We start from the raw sequence: 22,080 nt of genomic DNA on the forward strand, positions 1-22,080 counted from the left end.
TTTATATTAAACACAATAAAGTTATTTCATTATTTTACCTCTGAATTCTTGTGTCTTAATTTTCATTCCAATAACTTACATTTGCTGAAGCTAGAATTTCCTGAAAGGTGCATTTTTTTTAACATTCATACAACTTATAGTGTTTTTTCAAATAGTCCTTAAACTTTTCCCAATCCTCCTCAGTTGTTTCTTCTCCCGCGTCTCGGATTCTGCCAGTCATTTCAGCCAGTTCCATATAGTCCATCAACTGCGATTGCCATTCCTCCAGCGTGGGTAAATCTTGTATCTTCCAGTATTTTGCAATCAGGATCCTTGCTGCTGTGGTAGCATACATAAAAAAGGTTCTGTCCTTCTTAAGCACTCTCTGGTCCACCATGCCCAGAAGGAAGGCCTCTGGTTTTTTAGGTAAGGTAAATCTCAATACCTTTTTTAGTTCGTTATGGATCATTTCCCAGAAGGCCTTCACTTTCGGGCAGGTCCACCAGAGATGAAAGAATGTCCCTTCCGCCTCTCCACATTTCCAACATTTGTTGTCAGACAGATGATATATCTTGGCTAACTTGACTGGGGTCATGTACCACCGGTATACTATTTTCATAATATTTTCCTTCAAGGCAGTACATGCCGTGAATTTCAAACCGGTGTTCCATAACCTTTCCCAGTCTGCAAACATAATGTTATGCCCCACATCCTGAGCCCATTTTATCATAGCGGATTTGACTGTCTCATCCTGTGTATTCCACTTAAGCAGCAAGTTATACATTCTCGAAAGTAGTTTACTTTTTGGCTCTAACAATTCAGTCTCTAGTTTCGATTTTTCCACCTGGAATCCAACTTTTTTATCTATTTTAAATACCTCTTGAATTTGCGCATAGTGCAACCAATCTCGTACCTTAGTTTTCAATTTCTCCAAACTTAGCAGCCTCCAATTGTCTCCAGTTTTTTCAATTATTTCCCAATATTTAGGCCAGTGGGCCTCCATGTTGGGTCTCTTACGTGCCTTGGCCTCCACCGGTGAGAGCCACCTCGGAGTTTTACTCTCCAATAAGTCTTTGTATTTTATCCAGACCCTCCAAATTGCTCTTCTGACAATATGGTTTTTAAACAATTTGTGCACTTTGGCCTTGTCATACCACAAATATGCATGCCACCCAAACGCATTGTCAAACCCTTCCAGATCCAGGACATCAGTGTTCTCCAATAAAATCCAATCTTTCAACCAGCAGAAGGCTGCAGATTCATAATATAGCCTCAAGTCTGGCAGGGCAAATCCCCCTCTTTCTTTCGCATCAGTTAATATTTTAAACTTTATTCGGGGCTTTTTGCCCTGCCAAACAAACTTAGAAATATCCTTCTGCCACTTTCCAAAACATTCCACCTTGTCCACGATCTGTAGGGCCTGAAACAAAAATAACATTTTCGGCAATACATTCATCTTTACAGCAGCTATTCGGCCTAACAAGGAAAGTTTCAGTCTTGACCATATATCCAAGTCTCTTTTGATTTCTGACCAACATTTCTCATAATTATCTTTAAACAAATTCAAATTTTTGGAGGTCAAGTACACCCCTAGGTATTTTACTTTTTTAACCACATTCAGCTCCGTTTCTTTGGAGAACTCATCTGTTTCTGTAGCTGTCAAATTTTTTGCTAAAACCTTGGTTTTTTGCTTATTTAACTTAAACCCCGCCACCCGACCAAAATCAGAAATTAATTCTAACACTCTTTTAGTGCTGGAGACTGGTTCCTGAAGTGTTAATACCAAGTCATCTGCAAATGCTTTCAATTTATATTGTTTCACTCCGACCTCAATTCCCTGGACCAACCGGTCCTTTCTAATCATATTTAGCAACACCTCCAGGACTGAAATAAACAATAGGGGGGATAGAGGGCACCCCTGGCGTGTCCCTTTTTCAATTTTAAACTCCTCTGTCACCACATTGTTTACTATCAATTTAGCTTTTTGTTCTGTGTAGATTGCTTCTATACCATTTTCGAACCCCCGCCCCACTCCCATCCCTTCCAAATTTTTCTTCATAAACATCCAAGAAATATTATCAAAGGCCTTCTCTGCATCAACAAAAATCAAAACCGCTCTGGTATTCAGATTTGTTTGTAGAAGTTCCAAAATGTCAATAATGTTTCTTGTGTTGTCAAACAAATGCCTACCCGGGAGAAAGCCAGCCTGGTCTTTGTGAATCACTTCATTTAGTACTTTTTTAAGTCTATTTGCCAAAATATCTGCAAAAAATTTATAATCCACATTTAGGAGTGAGATGGGGCGGTAGTTCTTAAGTTGGGTCTTTTCAGTCTCTGATTTAGGTACCAATGTGATGAAAGCTTCTTTCCACGTTTCCGGTGCCCTCCCTCCCTCCATTATCTGGTTGCAAACCTCCATCAAAGGTTGTATCAAATAGTCCTTTAAAACTTTATAATATTTGGAGGTTAAGCCGTCCGGGCCTGGGGACTTGCCAAGTTGAAGATTTTGAATGGCACTTTCAATTTCTTGCTGTGTAATATTACCGTTCAGGTTTGTTCTCATTTCCAGGGGTATTTTTTGTAATCCATTAGTTTTTAGAAATTGATCCACCTCTGAGGCTTTTTGCGGCCCTTGTGTATAAAGTTCTTTGAAGTACCTCTGGAAGCACTTTCTGATTTCCTCGGGTTTCTGAACCATTCTCCCTTCGATCTCTAGATTTGTAACCGTATTAAGCTTTTGTCTCTTTTTCAACTGCCAAGCTAGCAGTTTCCCACACTTATTCGCCGATTCGAAGGATCTTTGTTTCATTTGTTTAATTTTCCATTCCACCTCTTGGTTTATCAGTTTTGAATATTGCGCCTGGAAGAATTTCACTTCTCTTAACACGTCCTTCGACTTAGGCCTAGATCTTAATTTTTTCTCACCTTCTCTTATTCTCTCCAATATCTTCTCCTTCTTTTCATTCCAGAGCCTTTTCTTAATCGTGTTTTGTTGTATTAGAAACCCTCTCATGACTGCCTTACTTGCGTCCCAGATTGTTCTTTTTTCCACAGTAGTATTCAAATTTATCTCAAAATAGTCCTTTAGAGTTTTTTGGGCCTTCTTAACAATCTCCTGATCTCTTAGAATAGTGTCATTCATTTTCCATCTAAAGGATCCGGTTGTATTTAGTCTCAATTCCACTTTCAAAGCATTATGGTCGGAGCAGGTTTTTGGGCAGATTTCCACTTTTCTAGTCTTAGGTGCCAGTCCTCTAGTTGTCCAGATTTGGTCGATTCGTGTCCATGTCAGATGAGCTTCAGAAAAGAAAGTCCCTTCTTTCCCTAGAGGGTTCTTAACCCTCCAAATGTCAACTAAGTCCATATTGTCTGTCATTTCAAAAAAAGTTTTGGGTAGTCTGCCATCTTTCGATATGTTGGCACTTTGTGACTTATCCATATTTACAGACACGACCCCATTCATATCACCCAGCATAATGATGTTACTATAGTCCAAATAATCCAGCATAGTCTCATGCAGCTTCCTGAAGAATTCCGACTTTCCCTCATTTGGAGCATATATTCCTAATATCAAAATTTTTTCTCCTTGCGTCTGTATTTCAATCGCCAAAATTCGGCCATATTCATCTTTGAATAAAAATTTCGGTGACAGGCTCTCCTTTGCGTAAATCACCACTCCTCTCTTCTTAACTTTGTCTGAAGAAATAAATTCTTGGCCTAGTCTTTTGTTAATTAACACTTTTCTATGGAGCCTTGTCACATGTGTTTCCTGTAGGCAGATAACGTCCAGTTGTTCCTTTTTCAAAATGTGAAAGACTTTCCTTCTTTTTTCCGGGGAGTTTCCCCCATTTATGTTCCAACTAAGAAGCTGTAGAGACATCCTGAATCAATTGACGGGTTCTACAATGGGGTATCTAAGCTTCCTCCCGATCCCGGGGGAGGTAATGCTGGTCCTGGTCCTGGTGGTATAACTCTTGGAGATGGTCCCGGTGGTGGTGGAGGCCAAGAAGTTGCAGCTCCTTTTTGCAGGTCCTCCTCGTGGTCGTGTAGGAACTTCTGCTGGTCTTCAGGTGATTTAATCTTTATTTTCCTTCCTTTGTAAGTAAATGAAAGTCCTTGTGGAAACTCCCACCTGTAAGGAATTCCGTTGTGTCTCAACAATTTGGTCAAATCTATATAGGTAGTCCTAAGTTCCAAGAGATATTTGGGTATATCTCTGTAAATTTCGGCCCTTTTACCTTCTACCTCCAAAGATTTCTTAAAATGTAGGCCTAGTATCTTATCCCTTTCTTCTCTTGATCTCAGAGCAACCAAACAGTCTCTGGGCTTGTCTTTCTTTACTGATTTTCCCAGTCTAAAGGCTGTCACAATTTTAAAGTCCTTTTCTTCCTCAATTCCCCAGAATTTGGAGAACAAAAGTGTCAAAAATCCCTCTAGATTATTTTGTTCCAATTCCGGGATAGCCCTTATCCTGAGATTACTATCTTTACTTTTCAATTCAACCAATGCCAGGTAGGCTTGTTGTTCCCCTACCTGCCTTCTCAAAGGTCTTACCTCTCCTTTAATTTCATCCACCTTTAAGTTCGCCTGTTCTGCTTTTTGGTTGGCTTCCACAGCTAATTTAAAGTTTTCTGCCGTAGCTCCTTGCAGTTTTTCGATTGCCTGAGTGTGCTGCGAAACCTGTTCAGTTAATTTGCCAATAGAGGATGTAGCTTGGTCAATCTTTGATGTTTGATTGTCCACTTTTTGGTTTAAGACTGCCAATTGTTCCAAAATTTGTTTTAAAACTGTTTCAGATCCTCCAGTTGCCATGTCTTCTGCAGCAGGCTGCACTAGTTCCACCTCCTGTGCTGTCAGCACAGTTGGGACAGATGATCTGCGGTGATGAGTTAAAGTTGTTTGCAAAAGTTGCCCAGATTTTTTCTCTTTTTCTTTATCTTTAGCTTTAGCTGCTCTTGTTCTCCCTGTGCCGCTCATTCCACACCTGCCTCTGTTCAAGGTCAAATGGTCTTTTGTCCCATGGGAAAAACAAGTCCCAAATATAAATAAAAAGAACCACAAAAAGTTTCAATAAAGCTCAGTTCCCATGCAACTATATTTCCACAGTCCTATAGGGGGAGTATTTCAAAGCTTCAAAAAAGAAAGGAACTATTTTCCGCCATTGAAGTTCCTCAATTCCCCATATTGAGTTTTGTAATTCCCAAACACAAAAGGAAGGTTTCCAGAACTTCTAATCTCTTAAAATCCAGCCATAAAGTATCGATACAGGTCCATGCAACAATGTTTAATGTTAGTATCTCAGTCTATGCAACAATTTCGATCTCTGCAACAATGTCGTCAGTTTGACAGCAGTTTGACAGTTCTTTTTCTATGCACTGGCAGCCCGGTGACGGGGTTATCTCTTTCAGCCCCGTTTAGCCCAGAAATTGGAGGATAGTTCTAAAGAATAAAAGTCTATACAACCCACAGTTCTTTCCTTTTTATCTTCAAAATACAGAGTCTCTCAATGCACCCTTTCTTCCACTTTTACAATCCCTTTTTTTAAATACTTCAGCTCGTTTCCGAGCCCTTGCTTTGATCTAATTAGCAGAGTCGGGAGGCGGACTTCCTGTTACTCGCCTCCCGCTTTCGGCCGAATTTCTTCAGTTTAGTTGGAAAATTTAGGACCCTTACTCACGGGTATGTTGTTCCAATTCCGATAATTTCAAGAAGAAAGGTCAGCGCTCATCAGCAGCAGCAGCGCGGCTTTGCTTCCACGAAAAGAGCGATGAACTCACAGCGCCGCTCCCCCTTTCACGTTCCGGAGCCTCTTACGAGGCTCCTTCCCCGCTTCTGGGGGGGCTCCAGGCGCCCGCCGAGTCCCACGGCCGCAGGCTCACTCTGCCTGCGGTTTTTCTTGATGGGTCTCCGCTTTGCCGCAGCGGACGACCCTTTTTCGCGGAGCCCCTCTTCACAGCGCAAAGAGGACCGCCATTGCTGTTTCGCGCCGCCTCCGGAAGTCCCTAGCCCTCACTCAGTTTTGATAGCAGCATCGATATTCAATCAAGATCATGCAACTTTAAAAAAATTCTCCGAGGAGGAGGAATACATGATTGGTTTACTTAGGTTTTAATGTATATGTTTATATTGCTACATTGCTTATGTTGTTTAGATGTTGTGTTTTAATTTTTGTTATGTAAAAGGCTATTTTATTTTTAAAATAAAGAGCAATATAGACACAAAATAAATCATAATGATATTTGCAGTTATTCTTTATAAGGATGTGAGGCTCCTTCTGAGTAGCAGCAAATCAGAACCAGCTAGAGGACATGTCAAGTTATGTGCAAGTTGTTGCTGTTTTTTGCAGCAGCACCGCCCCGCCTCCATGTTGGTAGCTCTGTTGTGGTAGATAGCAGGCATTGCAGCACTTTCTCTGCTGTATATTGTTGTTAGGAGTAGGGGCGACTGGGAGAATTACAAGCAGAAGTGGGTGGTGGTGGAGGAGAAAGGAAGTAGCAAAAGTGATAGTGGTGCTTCTCTGATAAGTGGTAGGTTTTTTACCACTGTAATATCCCACATCCCCTGGAGTGCTGTAGCCTCACTCCAGACATTATGGTTAATCTGCCACTTGGTACTCACTGGCATACTGGGTAAAGCGTACAAAGCAGAAGTATCAACAGTAGTGGCCACTTGGCAGCTGCCTGAGGATGCAGGTCCAGGATATGCAGAGTTGCAATCCCTCCCAGCCATGCAGTTAGCAAGTCAAAAGGGCCTCTGCAGTTGGCCCTGCCAGCATGGTTCCTGTTCACAGAAACAGCATATGATCCCACCATTGAGGAACAGTCAGTGTGACCCGAGCTTAGAATTACTTGGCTTCATGCTCTGCATCACTCTGAAGATGCTAGACTGACAAGGATGTTACCTGGTGGTTCAGCTGTATTGCACTTAATGCAAATTTACTGGGACCCAGGAGTCACCTAGTGGTAAAGAAAGGCTGGTGGTCTGACAACATATAAGTGAGACGATGATATGCAGAGATTCACTCCGAGATGGGCCAATGCTGCAGCTCAGTTTAAGGCCCTTTCCCTGCATATCTTGTTCACAGTTTTGAATTTGGGGGCATTGAAGCCATTTTTCAAAACCATGTCACTTGATCTGTAAACGAGGATAAACAAAATGTGCCTATCAAGCCAAGCTTATCAATGGATGCATGTTTTCAGCCCTGTCTGCAAAAGCATTGCAGTGTCTCCATAACAGTATTAAAGCTGCAGAGGCTGAGTTCTCTGTATTATAGGGGCTCAAACACTGGCCTGGGATAAAAGAGCACATTGCTTGCACAACCCCCACCCCTCCACACCAGGCTAAGCTCCACAGTGTCTATCAGAGCGTCTGCCGGGTGCTCCCGGCAGCAGGATTTCCAGTGGAGTGAAATAGTATTTTGAGCCAGCTGTGGTTGGCAGGGTTCCCGGCTTCAGCCAGAGGCTTGTAATGCAAAAGAGTTCCTAGAGCCAGGACGGGTCTCTGCGTCACATCTGTCCTGAGTTTCAGCCAGATCTGCTGGTAGTACTGCAACCAGCAATCTGAACCAGGAAGGTTAAGAAATAGTTCATTTCATTACTTCGTTACTTGAAATTACTGCTGATTTCTCCTGGTGATTTACAACATCAGAGGAATAAATGGAAGATAACATCTTGGCAACATTGAGTATCTATGTAGAGGAGGGCACTGAAAAACACACATTATGTTATCCATTGATGCAGGTTTTCTGGCAGTGATGCTCTCAAAGGAGAACTTTAGGACAGATGTCCAAGGTCCCCATTCAACAGAAAGAGCAGGAGGGCTCCCAATTGCAACAAAGCCGGATTAGCACATTTTGAAGTGAAATAATACACCTCGCCAACTAAAGGGGAGTTGGGAATCAATAAAGCCCCTTTAATGCAGTTTAAATTCAACCAAATTCAAATCTTTACTTGGAAATCTTCCTTACTGAAATATGTGTTGATGTTTTAAGACACGACGCAGCTCGACAGCACACGTTTCCCTTACATTGTTTAAGCATAAAGAAGAAAATGAAAGCACCAAAGAGTGCCAACATGCTAATTTTAGTACATCAAAACAATGGTTCCAAGTTGAATTAATGCTCAGTGAAAAGGGAGCTGGGGAGAGGCTTTCACTTGGCAAATCTGATGCTTAGTCCTGTAAAGCAAGACTCAGGGTGGTGTACTGGGATAGAGAGAGCCTTGGCTGTGGAAGCTGTAGCCTCTGCTTAACTTCCTCTGCTTCTCTCTCCCTCAGATTGATCCTCCTTCAACCAGGCCTTGCTGATGATGAATGGAACAGCCAATGTGAACGCAGCCGGACGAAGTCATTATGCCTCCTCTATACCTGTTCCCAGAGCTGCATCCCACAGCAAGATACACACCCTGGCAGCATCGCCCAAACTGCCCCCAAGGCAGAACAGTGTGGGAGCTGTTCCCTCGCAGAGGGCATCATCACCCAGGACAGGGAAGGGGCTGGTTAGCTCGAGCAGTGGAGCTCCAAAAGGATCCAAGCAAAAGCTGGTCCCAAAGACTCCCGGAGCTGCAAGCCCTGGGCAGGAGAAATCAGAGGCGTCTGAGAGCCATGGTGGGTCAGATGGGATAGACTCCAGCCTCAGCCTGAGCATGGTGTCTGGCTGCAGCAGTCCCCGGGGAATGCAGAGGTCCAGCTCCAGAACTACTGGGGCAACTAAGAAAGCTGCTGTTCAAGCAACCGAGAGAAGCAAGGACACCACAAAACATGGGGAAGACAGTAGCAGCCGCGGTGCCAAGAAGGGTCTTGGGAAGCCCAGCACAATTCCTGAACCTGCAAAAACCTCTCACCTCCCAGGAAAGAGCCCTTCCTATCTCAGCTTGTATAGTGAGACTTTGTTGTCCAGGTCTTCAGAGGGATCCACCACAAAGAGGCCTCAGAGTTGTCCTGTAAAAGGTCAGTGGGCCTCAGAAGCCAACGGGAAAGGAAGTGGAACGTCTAAGCCAGAGGAAAAACCTCAGGTGATCTCACTGGACACAAGCAACCTCAATAAGGGCCCTGTGCTGCACACTGGGCCTATCAGTTTTTCCTCTGTGTCTCAACACAACCATCCCATCATGGCCACGGTAGCCCCGTTCCATTATCGGTAAGTATCAGTCTGTAAAATTATAGGCAAATGTTCCTGGAGTTACATGTCTACAGCACCAGCTTAAAGGATGGTGGAGGTCCTGGCTTGCTTCCTTTCCACCACAGTGCTAATGAAGGTGTCATAGGAGAAAGCAATCTCCTTACACATCCTGATTGTTAAGATACAGGTTAGCATTTCATCAGATATGCCGGATGTACAAGCCAAATGTGACCAAAAAAGTTTAGTAACAAGAGACCCAGCTCCCTTTTGGAGCCTAGAGCTAAGTAGATAGATATAGGGCCAAATGTGTAAGACCAAAGAGATTTGAATGTAGTAAAATGTTTGCATGATTGCTTCCCTGTGCACCCAAGTCACCCAACATTTATCTTATTACTGCTCAACCATCTCGTGTTGACTTTGATGAGGCACAGTAAAAGTTTATTGAGTTTTTTTAGCTCAAGGTACACAGTGCAACAGTTGTATGACTGCTTCACCACATGCCAAGCTTAGTACAGCTTCATTCAGCTAAAATCTTAAGTATGCCAGTTGAATCATGTGGATTGAACCACCTGGCGTCCACCAGATGTTTTGGACTACAGGTCCCATCACTCTCAGATAGCATGGCCAATGGTCAAAGGTGATAGGAGTTGCGGTCCATAACGTCAGGAGATCACCAGCTTGGAGAAAGCTACCTTAGGTCAAGGAGGTTGGTGCCTCCTGGAGAAGCCACTCAACAGTCCTGTACTGATGGTGCTCTGGGTGTACTAATATGGAAGGACAGGACTCAGGAGAATAATTGCAGACTGGCAGGAAGATCAAGGTGAGGATCATAATGTACATAGACAATTTGTGGGATAACTCAGGTAGGGATTGAGGGATGAGAACGCTATTGTTCCCTCGGACAATCACATGCAGTTGTGGTTGCTGTTGTACAGATCAGGACTGCCATCACAGCAACACTTCATGAGAAGTGTAGAACTAAATTGTCTCATGTTCCTTTGTGTTGTGGTCTGACATGAAATAGAGCTGCTCTGCTTAGTTCACCTTAAGCATGAATTTGATCATTGACAAATTATTTAACACTAGTTCCCCACCATCATGTTGTTCACTGTGGGTGAATTACATGTTCACTTCCAGCTATGCTTCACTCCTGAGATGGACAGCCCAGTCTGAATGTCCCAGCTGTCCAAAGTCAAGCTTTTTGGACAATTACTGCACCCAGGTTTACCAAATAGTCTTGCACCCAGACATTGGTGAAGGCTGGCCTCACCCAGCTGCCTAAATGGGATGTGTAGGAGCTGTTATGGCAGCTCTTTCTTTGTGATTGAGGGACTGAACAATGGATTGAACTATAAGGAACCATCCATGCAATTTGCTCATGTAGCTGAACATGCAAGTGAGTATGGATAGTGACTGACTTGATGCGCTTCCTCTGCCTACTAGGCGACAGGGTGAGAAAGAGAGGAGCAGCTCATCTAAAGAGGAGTCTGCAGGTGAAGAGCAGCAGCCCAACCTTACTGAAGGGCCTGAACATGGATTGAGAAGCATGGGTAAGCGGAAAAACTGGAGAGATCCCTTCCTTATGAGGAAGGAAAGGCAGCCAGTGGATCAGAGTGCATGACATACGGTTGGCTGCAGAGGGAGGTGGGTCTGCTTTTATGTATCAGGTTGTAGGTGTTGGCAGCCACCTATGTAGACCTTGTTGAACAACCACATATCATATCAGTTGATCTGCAGGGTGGGGAATAAACACAATGGAAATCCCATGCTTTCTAGACTTAAATCCAAGGTTTTGGATTTGGGGGGGGGGGGGAACCACCAAAAGTTTTGGTCTCTTTCTCTTTGCTTATCTTGAGAAGAGTATTCATCATGTCCTCTGAATGAGCAAACCATTCTTCTTTAAGGGAAGAATTCAACACAGTGTTAAGGAGATGGTTCCATCAGCACAAGCATTTCTTCCCCCTTCCAAGGCTTCCACACAAGACTGCAGTCTCCCCACAGCTGCTTTTTAAAATTTTGACTTGTGAATGTCAACTGCATGACACCTGTAGTTTCACCTTAAGATGGATGACTCAGGGCAGATGATAAGGATTATGGAGGAGACAGCACTGGTATTATGTAAATATACGGTCCAGTTTAAAATGTCTATCGAGTGAGTTTGAGATGCCTATAAACCTAAAGAATCCCCCACCCAACATTGGGATGGTGATGTCTGTGGGGGAAAGTTACTATGATCACAATGTAAAACCACAAGCATCTCAAATGCAATGGGTAGACCAATTCATTCATATACTTAGTATGAATGAGGGTAACCCTATGTCTGCATTCAGACTGGTATATGGTTTGAATCAGGCTTTGAATATATTCTTGTCTGAGGATAATACTGCTATAGTTCACTTCAAACCATGGGAAATACATATCTCCTCTGTGTTGACCAGGATAATGTGATGGAGATGATTATTGGTTTCTTACATATACAATCTGTTTTATGTAATGTTATTAAAGAAAGGATTGCTTAATTTTATCCTAATTTGGTAGGCAGTTAGAGGTCATTCTTATGTATATGGACAATATGGTTCTTCTCTCACATCCTCCTAGATGTTCTCATCGGTTGCTGTCCCATCTTGGGACATCCCATTTAATGCAGAGAGTGGGCATCTGTTACCCTCCAGATGTTGCTGGACTCCAACTCCCAACAGTCCCAGCTAGTATGGCCAATGGCCAGGGATGGCGGTCCAGCCATAAAACTTCCTGATTTAGAGAGTGATCTAACAATCAGCTGCAACAAAAACCCTGTGCTGGTAATTAATAGAACCTTTTCCTCAAAGCACAAATGGGGACAATGAATGGACACTACTGTGAGGTTGTGGGGTTTAATTATGACTACAACCCTAAACAGATGTGGTGGGCAAGTTCCGCTGAACACAACAGGATTTACTTCTAAATAAACATATATAGCTTTGTACTGTAGGGAGTACTTTCATTGTCCTGTTAAGTGAAGGCTTACATATTAAAGATACAATATAATATAATATTACATGGGGCAATGTAAGGTGTTTTCAAGTTTGCTATAACATTTGGAGGGAAAAGGAAGCACCCGGCCTATAGGATATCCAGCATCAAAGTTATGACACAGCTTAATATGGAGCTGAAATATTGCGAAATATTTAACAGCAGCACCTGTGAAAGTCAGATGCAGCGATGATGATGCAGTGGTGGTGAAAGTCACATATATCAATCTCAGTTAAAGCGAAGACCACTCTAGCAGCATTAAAATATTAGTGTAAGGTTTGTGGTTCATCATTATCATGATTGCCATTTCAGAAGCGAAATATATTGGTGAAAGTCATTGCCTGTGATTGAATAATATTAAGTGCTTCCAGGAATAGCCTCAAGTTCTAGTCTTGCATTGTTAAGCGGAGAAGCAATGTATTAAGGAGCTGAGGATGTGGATCAGTGAAAGGATTTAATTTTAAGAAAAGCATTCCCCTAAATTCATTCTCTCCTTAGAATTGGGCTCAATTATTACTAAGCGGCTCTTTCAAACTCACAGTTCAGTATTTTTGTCGATAAAATATTCCAGGACACCATACTGTTGTCAGTCACACCAGTGTAAGGTTGGATCTTCCTCCTCAGTTTCATTTTATTCATGGCAGCCAGGGCTGGCCCATACCATTTTGCCAACCAAGTACTGGCAAAAGCAACTATATACCTTACCTAGAAGTGAGGTTTGTTGAACTTAGTGGTTCTTAACTCTGAGTAGACAGACATAGGATTGTGCTGTAAATATCCTGGAGTTATAGTGACATGTTAGATTGGTTGATGAAGGATTATTTATATCAATTTTGATCCTTATAGCTGAATGAAACAGCAGTTACAGTGAAGGCTCCATCAAAAATTCCTTTTTATGTTGACAAAGAATGCTTTGTATCTCAAGACTGATAGCAAGATACAGAGCAAAAGAGGATGAAGAACCAAAGTTACAGAGAACATGAATTTGCAGTGTAGCAGGATAATCAATGTCCATTTTCCTAGTTTACTCCCCAAATGTTTTGCAAAATTTTGGTGTGCAGTGAACTCCAGTCTCTTCCATCTACCTGTTCAGTTATTTTAGATCTTGATAGACAACTGAGTTGACATCCCTTCTGCAAGGGAAATTCTAGGTGGTTTCTATGCAATAAATGTGCATTTTGTTGTGCTACGCCCAGACACCTTTGCTCAAGAAAAACTTTTACTGTTGCAAGTTATTGTTTTGGTATTCCACATATTCCATACCCCGCAAGTATTCTGGAAAAAAGGGACACATTGTTTCCTGGCACAAGAGTATGGCGGCCATTTTGAGGGCTGAGATCTTGCACGATTTTGCACTGAGATCTCGCCCCCAAAAGTGTTCCCCCCTGAAAAAACACAGAGCTGTGATCTTGAACAGTGCCCCAAAATGCATGATTTTGGGCACTGTGATCTCACATGGGTCACATGACTTATGTGAAAGCACAGACAGGAAGTTGCGTGTCCTGGTTTTTGAGACTCAGTGTGTTGGAGGGTATGATACATGTTCTTGGATGCAACACTCATCTTGCTCCCCACCCCTTTAAAGTAGCAAACACTGCACATGCTGTGCTTGCCCTCTATAGCGACTGCAAGATCCTTTAAAATTTTTGTTTTCTTTTTTAAGGGGCTAGAGTTTCATGGGATAGGTCTGAGCCATGGCATTTCACATTTTCAAATGTTAACCAACAGCCTAAATCTTTGGTGTGGATATCTTTCATGGTGGTGGTGGGGAACCGGCACGGATGTCAGTGGCCAGGCAAAATTGAGTGACTGCTTTTCCTAGGATTTGGGAGGCTGATTGCTGGGATCTGCCTCCTTCTGCTTTTGCATGAAAACTTCTTGTGAGCCCAGTTCAGCAGCTCCAGAGGGGGGTCATTATAGCAAGTAGTGTTACTGGGCTGCAATGGAATTAGTCCCACTAGGGCACAGGATGCAAATCCCCCTTGGGGCCTCTCAGGAAAAGAATGGGCAGCACGTGTGCTGTTAACAGGATTATGGGTCCATTCAGGAACTTTGCGGGAAAGGACTCCCTGGAGGGAAGAAATGTAAAGAGAGAAGTTGATTCAGCCAGATATGATCAGTGCTTGAATTATGAGGGGTTCTAACAAAACCCCAACCTCTCATTTCTCCCCGTGTTTCCAAATATCAGAGAGGCTGTCTCCCTCCCTACAGAGCCTCTTGGGTGCTAAAATTGGCAGTGGGGGCCCTTTTGGCGGCTCTGTCACCCTCAAAATCTCAGGGTGGTGGCAGGGGTGGTCCAGGAGAGGGCATTCTCTGGAGCAGCCCCCAAGTTATGAAACTGCTTACTTCTTTGTGTGCCTCCTTTACAAGAGGTCTGGAGAGTGGCAACACGAGAACAGACCTTTTCTGCAGTGGTTCCCCATTTGTGGAATGCTCTCCCCCAGGGAGGTTTGGCTGGTGCCTTCATTATATACCTTTAGACTTGGAAAGGGATCCTTAGCTATAAGTCATAGTTGAGGATTCCATTCCCTTGGGAGATAATCAGTCAGGGGCTGCATGTTGGCAATAAGCAGGGTGGTGAATGGGGGCCTCTCCTTCTCTCTCTTTATGCAACCCCCACTTCTTCTTTCTCTCTCTTTCTGACCCCTCTACTCCTTCTTCCTCCTTACTCAGCAGGCTGCTGGGAAAGAGGCAGATCGTCCTTGCCAGATGCGTTTCTCCTCTCCTCGTTTCATCACTTCACTCATTTTGGCTCTTCCCTACCCCATCCAGCCTCCCACATCTGTACAAAATTAGGCTGAAGGCCACAGGAGATGCCCATCCTTGCTATAGATGTCAGCACACAAAACTGCCCCCATCTTGGGTTATCAGGATCTGACCCTCTGCCTTCAGAGGGTGTGGTGTCCTACAAACTGAAGGCACAGAGTGGAAGTGTAGTGCTCACCTGCTTTGCTAGCAGAGCCTTTTCTCTTCCTGTGTCTAGCACCGCAGCAAATAAGGATACCTTGTTCTCCAGTACAAGGATGGAGGCAGATGGATTGCCAGGCACTTATCCCGTGCTGCTAGTAACCTGACTGCTTTGACAGATGGGAGCTCTGGAGTCAGTTCCTGAGATGGCGGGTCATGTCACGACCAATGCACTGGAGGGGCAGGAGCGCCAAATCATTATTGGAGGAGTCGGCTGGGTGGGCGGGAGGGGAGAAAGGGCCGCAACATGCCTAATGGCATGAAATGCACTAGAGGTGAAAGAGAGGGCAGATGGTGCTTTCCACAAGTGATGCCTTATATGCATTCAGCTCAAAGGCACACTGCACAATATTCCAGGTCTCCTGTGATCTCAGTGACAAGCTAGAAAGGAATGGCTGTGTGAGAGGAAGGCTGAGGGGCAGCCACACAGCTCATCATTTGCCATTAGCAATTGCAGAAGTAGGTAGTGCGGGTGGCGTCTTGTGATCCGTCGCCTATTGTTCTCTCTCCTGCTTTTCCACACAGGCCCTCCAGGCAGGAAGAACTGGGTAAGCAATCAGTTTTAAACTGTTGTTGGTTTTTATGGATAGCGTGGTTTTTATTATAGCATTGGGCTTTCTTTTTTATTTCAAGCCCCCTTGCATATTTTATTGAAGGAAACATAAATAAATAACACAAATAATAAATAAGTAAGATCTGGAGGCAGATTGGCTGAACGTGGAAACACAGGAAAATGCATTACGTTAAGCTAGGCCTCCTGGCTCACATACTGCAGGGGGCGCCAGCCTTTCTAGATCTATGGGCACACCTGAAAGCTTGAGAAACCGTTGTGCCTACATGACCAACACCGGAATGGCAGCCAGCTGTTTTACTGGCTGAAACAGAGTTGCTTCTCTCAAACCTAATTGCACTGGGGGACCAGAGCCTGCAGGCACTAGAAGAGCCTTTGCAAGTATATGTGTGCCTGTGGGTGCATGGCTGGCAGCCTCTGCAGTATTGTCCACACTGATGGGCAGTGCTGAGGGCAAGGTAAGCAATTGTCACCATCCACCTTAGGCTGGGGCAGAGGGAGGTCTCCTAGGGAACCCCCCAGGCACCACATGCCAGCAGTAGAGATGGCCAGAGGCAACAGTGGGCAGAGCAATGGATGTGGCTCTGACCTTTGTATGGTAAGCAACATTCCAGCCATGCACAAGCCGGAGGATTCGACTCTACCACCCCATTTCTTCTCCATGCAGAGAAATGAGAGGCATGATCACAGTTCGAAGACACATTGCAGCCAGAGACTTTCCAAAAACGCGCAATGATGGACGTGGCCTGGGAAGAGACCCAAGGGCTGATAGAGAGGCCTGGAGGGCTGCTTGCCTTGTGTTCCATAATCTACCCATTCCTTAGGCCTCTTGAGCATTGTTTCCCATGGACTGAGAGTGCACCTTAGAATACAAAGAAATTCCGGAAAGCTTATCAGTTAGTACTGATGTTCTCTTTGCTGAAGCCCTGCTAAGCTTCTATGAAGTAGCTTGCAAATTGCCACTCTGTGTAAAATTCGGGCCATGTACACATCGGTGGCTTAAAATGTAGCAAGGTTGTTTCCTCCTGCTGTGTTTCAAGTCACATTTTTACTGGTTGCTGTACACGCCAAAGAGGGGTCAAGGGTGCCTTCACCAGATGTGCATTACCTGATTTGTTTCTCTGTACCTGCCACCTCCCCCCCAACTCATAGTCCTAGAAAGTGTCATCTGTGCATGTGCAACGGCTGTCTCAAATGCACGCACCTCAGCTTAACCGTGCCTTATGTTTTCAAATCAGATGGAAGCTGGTTTGAGGAAAGTGCATCAAGCAAAACTGTTTTTCAAGAAACTACAGAAAACGTATGGATTGTGGCTGACATCATGAATACTCAGCTTCAGAGCACCAGCTGCAGTGTCCGAGTAAACGGCAATGTGTACACAGCCATAGGCTTCATTAATGTTAAGGTGATGCTGCTAGGCATGGACTCTGCATTTTTTTTGGGGGGGGGGAATGTTTCCTCCTGAAGGGCGGTTTAGGCACTGACTTTACTCTAAGGGAACGAGAGACCATGGTGGAGAGGGAGAAACCCACATGATTCCCAGCTGCAATGTAATCTCACCCAGGAGCTCACCAGAGCTGTGTGGGGCTTGTCTCTGCTTTCCCACTCTCATTAAGACATCCGATCCCTGTGAGTCCAGGGCCAGCCGGGACCAGCTGTCCTGGACCCTGACCTGCCTGGGAGAATAGAAAGCAGGGGGTCACTGCCACATTTCTACTGCGGCTCTTCCGCAAGTTCCTGCTGTTTAATTTACTGTGGCTGGAAACTGTAGTGCTTGGCTAGGAAATAGCCTGTGTGCTTGGCCCTGTGGGTGAAACATTATCTGGCGTGACCAGGCTAGAAGGATGGGTGAGTGCAGATCTGGCATGGGAACTGGTTCCCACTCATCGGAGCTGCAGCTGCATGGTGGGGGATGGGAGAGAGGGGGTGCAGGATCTGCACTCCCCTGCACATCTATGGTTGGGTAAGGCTGAATTGAATTGGTGAGGATTGTCACAGTTGCCTCCTGGTCCAGTGGACAAATAGCCCTATGGCTCTCCAGAAGCAGCAATACAGTCTAGTTTCCAAGTGGATAGAGCTTTCTCTCCTGTGTGCATCATATGACATGAAATTCCCTCCCAGCCTTTGCGACAGGGATGTGACCCAAACTGACATTATTGCAACTGTGTTCAACAAAGGCACTTGAAGCAGCGAGTTTTCAGACATGCTGCCAGCTCTTCTCCAAAGAGTTTCGCTTTCATCACAAGACCACACCATGGCGAGGAACAAAGGAAATACCAGATAAATAGGATTGCCACCTCTCCCAAGGCCAAAAACAAAACAATAGCCTTTTCGCATTTCCCCAAATAAAATAACTTACATATCCATGTTTAGAATTCCATGGCAGTCTAAATGACACAAGGATTCTATGGTACCTTAAAACAATCAGTTTTAAAATGTCATAAGCTTTTGTGGGCAAGGCTAGAGGTAGCTCTGGCATTTCTGTGCTGAGTCCAAATATATGGAAGTTAAAAACATGGCAGGAGAAATCAGGTGAGGGGAATTTGAAGAACAGCCTGCGGGAGGAAAGGTCACCCCACCCCACCTAATTTGCTGTTTAAAATCAGAATGAGGGCGCTGTTACCCACATTATAATGTGGGGAGAGAAAACAAAACAAGAACCCACATGTCCAAGGTAATTCTGTGTACTGATCTGAATAGTCTCATATAATTAATTATATGTTGCAGGGCAAAGGGGTCATGGTATACTCCCATACTGCGTGGCAAATGCTTCCCCTCTATGGGGATGGATTCATCTTTTGCACAGAAATAAAAAGAAACCACACCTAGAAACTAGTGTTGCTCTGTGCTTCTCTGAGTTGACTTATCCATGTAGAATTGGCCTTTCTGGTTTTAAAGCCCTGTTATACATTATGTGGTGGCACATACAGAATGGTAATTCCATGTGGAATGGCAACTGTTTTCCCGCAGCTGATTGTCAGCTTCCTTCCAACTCCTTTTGGCCAGAACAAACACCGTTATTCCTGTAAACAGAATTTTCTTGGCATATAATTCCCACCTTTATGAGGATGTTTCTCATGAATCATTGCCCAAGCCGAGGAGAAGAGAATGGACAGTATATGGGACAAATTGATTCTGCTGCTCTCTTGAGAGAAGGCCAAGCCCTTTGCCCAGTTTGCATCCTATCAGGAGGCTGGAGCTGAAATGAACCCTCCGTTACACATGGCAAGAGGAATACAGCAGCATTGTTCCATATCTCTAATTGTTTAATTGCTCCATTATCCTTGCTCAGCGACTGTGCATTGTGTGCAACCCTTCTTTCCACAGTCTTTTTTTTTTTTTACTCTAGTTTTCCTAATTCTGACATGCAGGGAGAATCTATTCCAAAGGACACTTAGAAATGAGGCAAGAGGATGCATTAAAAATAAAATCAAAATGCAGCAGTTGAGCTCCATGGTAGATGCACTCTGACATCTAGTAATGTTATATCCACAGGGGAGTTATTTGGCAAAGATAATTAGGAAATAAAGCCTCTGCACTTAATAGAAGCTGCTGTGTGCTGTATGCTGTCTGCCGAAGTGTTTTACCCGCAGCCCCCATCAGGCCAATGGTTGAATCCGTGGTTTACAAAGTCATTTTTCAACGAACCATTCACAGACATTTCTTGCAGATCAGTTGTATTTTGTAGGCTGTATGCAGCTTACTGCAGCCACTGATACACTGGGAGGTTTTGCGGAGAGAGGAGGGAAGAGGGAAAATTAAGTTACATTATTCCTTATAGGAATGATGTGGAGGGAGGGGATAAATTTCCCAGAGCAAATTGATTTTGTAAATTCATCAGACCTCTCAGTTCGTCTTCTTTTTTTAAATTGAATGATACTGGGGTGGCTGTTGCCAAGGTAGCAAAGGAGCTGGCTCTGAAGAAGAGAATGGTGGGATGCTCTAGGGATGTGCAAAGAATATAAAAAAGAATATAAAAACAGTGAGAGAGAAAGGGGAGAGGTTAGTTTATGGATCATTTTCAGCTTTCCAAGATTTCCTATAAATTGCTCCCTTCTGTTCCCCTGCTTGTTAGGATTTGAGATATACTGCTGATTGCTGAATTTCTGCAGGTAAGCAAGTGAACATAAGTAAAACCCAAACCACCTAAGGCTGGTATGATTTCGGGGAGTACGTCTATACCATGGACGCCACAGTGTATATTGGGGTAGAAGTGGAATGAGAAGCCTTTATTGAAGCAAACTAGAGTGTTGCACTCTGTTAAAATTCCTACTGGTAACTAGGGAGAAAATGGCTAGTTTAGACTTGTGAATCATTGCAACATACCGTGCACAAAGTGATGCACTGTACAAACTTTGGGATTCTCTTATTGATTTGCAGCACTTATAAGGGAAGTGAGAAATGGCATTATGGTTTCTCTGTACGGATTTCTCTGTGGTTTCATAAGCTAGAGATAGGTAATGGTCCCGAAGACAGTTTGAAAAGGGGGCTGAATAATATTTGGAGAGTGCACAAGCATCCTTCTTTTACCTCCTGGCAAAACCTAGGCATCTCTAGGTTTGGGTGTCTTTCAAAAAATCCTGCAAAACATGTTTAACCACAGTGGAACAAAAGCACTGTGCACGCAATAGAAGCCTCTCTCAAACCACTTTGCTCTCTTTTAAAAACTATTGTCTTTCTCCTGCCTTATCTGGCAGAAGGCTAGATTCTGGATGCTACTTGAGATGTGGATTTTTTTTTCCCTCGAGGAAGTGAAATTTATAATGTCGTTAAAGATGATTAGATCTCCTTGGTTCAAGTAGCCAAGCTGTAGGTTTTTATATCCTGTTCCTGAATAAAAAATGGGAGCTCTGGACATTCCAAACCTTTCAGGGCTTCTAAAGTGTCACAAATCTTTTTAAAAGATGGATCCAGCATACTGGAATGCCCAGTCATATAGCTGGGACAGTGTGGACCACTCTTATCAAATTTGAAGGTAAAAGGAATGTATTTGTAGTAAGTAGGGATGGAGGAGAAATTTGATTCAGTATGTATTTAAAGCCATGGATTGCACTTTCAGAGAATAAATAAATAGACAAGTATGCAGTATATTGGGGGATTGCAAAAATGTGTACACTAGTAAAAAAACAAAACAGCATATAAAAAAGAGGTTATAAGAAGAAATTCACACTAAAATGCTGATTAATTTTCATTAAGCTTTTTTTTAATGGCAAATTGTTAAAAAACGTGGAGAACTGAATTTAAGTTTGGAAAAATGAGAAACAGAGAACCAAAACTGACAGATCCTTAGCAGCAAGATGCTTGTCGACATATGGGCAAGCCTTCTAAGACTCTGACCAAATGCAGACTCAAGCCATTGGCATTAGCTACATTTCACCCCTGCCACCTCCCACCTAGTTTCCTTGCTTCATTTACCATCTGACCTGATGAAGACTTTCAGAGAACTTGAAAGCCTGCACAATATTTTGTGACAGTTTGGTTGGCATAATACAGATTCTGGCATTTCCCCCCTAATGGGCCAGCATTGATGCCTTAATCCCCCCTCAATGTGAAATAGTAACTGGAACACTCTGATTAACCATGTGGGTTTGTCATAACACTACCCCTTAGTCCTGGAGTCCTTTATCCATAAAAAGGATGTGCCCCTGGCTACTTTTGTTACTCTTCCTTAGTCTGGCATGTCTTCTGGATTTCAATTATGCTATGCTGTGATGGAGAGCTGGTTAGCTGTCTAGGCTTTGAATAACAAAGCTGGCTTGAAATGCTTCAGTAATTGCTTTGGCCTATTCCACATTTTTGGGGGGACAAGGGTGGTGCTGTGGTCTAAACCACTGAGCCTAGGGCTTGCTGATTGGAAGGTCGGCAGTTCGAATCCCCATGACGGCAGTTCGAAAGCGCACATCAAAGTGCAAGTAGATAAATAGGTACCACTCCGGTGGAAAGGTAAGTGCCAGCTCCCTCGACCAGTAAAGCAAGATGAGCTCCGCAACCCCAGAGTCATTTGCGACTGGACTTCTAACTGTCATTTGCGTGTATCTGAAGAAGTGTGCATGCACACGAAAGCTCATACCAAGAACTAACTTAGTTGGTCTTTAAGGTGCTACTGGAAGGAATTTTTTTGTTTGGACTTTTAACTGTCAGCGGTCCTTTACCTTTACCTTTATTCCACATTTAAGATAAGACAATGTAATGTACTATTATATCTTCTTATATACCCATTTTAAAAATATTTATTACATTTTTAAAGCCACCCTTCAACCCTAATGGTCCCAGAGCAGTTTTAAAGTTCTTAAATAGACTTTTTCAGTGTTTGAATGAATGGCAACAAGTTTGCTCCAGCAGACTAACACTGCTGCCCCTCTGGAAGTTGTGTGTTTTGCTTTGAGGATTTGGAAACAGTGGCCTAAAAACATACAAGACAACAATTTTGTAT

General features: G+C 43.6%; 1 protein-coding gene across 15 annotated transcripts in view; it reads left to right on the forward strand.

Moving 5' to 3' along the window:
* Positions 1-22,080, forward strand: part of NAV1 (neuron navigator 1) — a 281,587-nt gene that overhangs the window by 64,509 nt on the left and 194,998 nt on the right. For all 15 annotated transcript variants that reach the window (XM_083746420.1, XM_083746435.1, XM_083746423.1 and 12 more), the window contains exons 2-3: positions 8,254-9,115; positions 10,541-10,647. In XM_083746420.1, coding sequence (XP_083602546.1) covers positions 8,283-9,115; positions 10,541-10,647 — 940 coding nt within the window. In that variant the 5' untranslated portion in view covers positions 8,254-8,282. The remainder of the gene's footprint in view (positions 1-8,253; positions 9,116-10,540; positions 10,648-22,080) is intronic.

Source organism: Podarcis gaigeae, assembly GCF_964106915.1.
Source record: "Podarcis gaigeae genome assembly, chromosome: 6".
NCBI classification, from domain to species: domain Eukaryota; kingdom Metazoa; phylum Chordata; class Lepidosauria; order Squamata; family Lacertidae; genus Podarcis; species Podarcis gaigeae.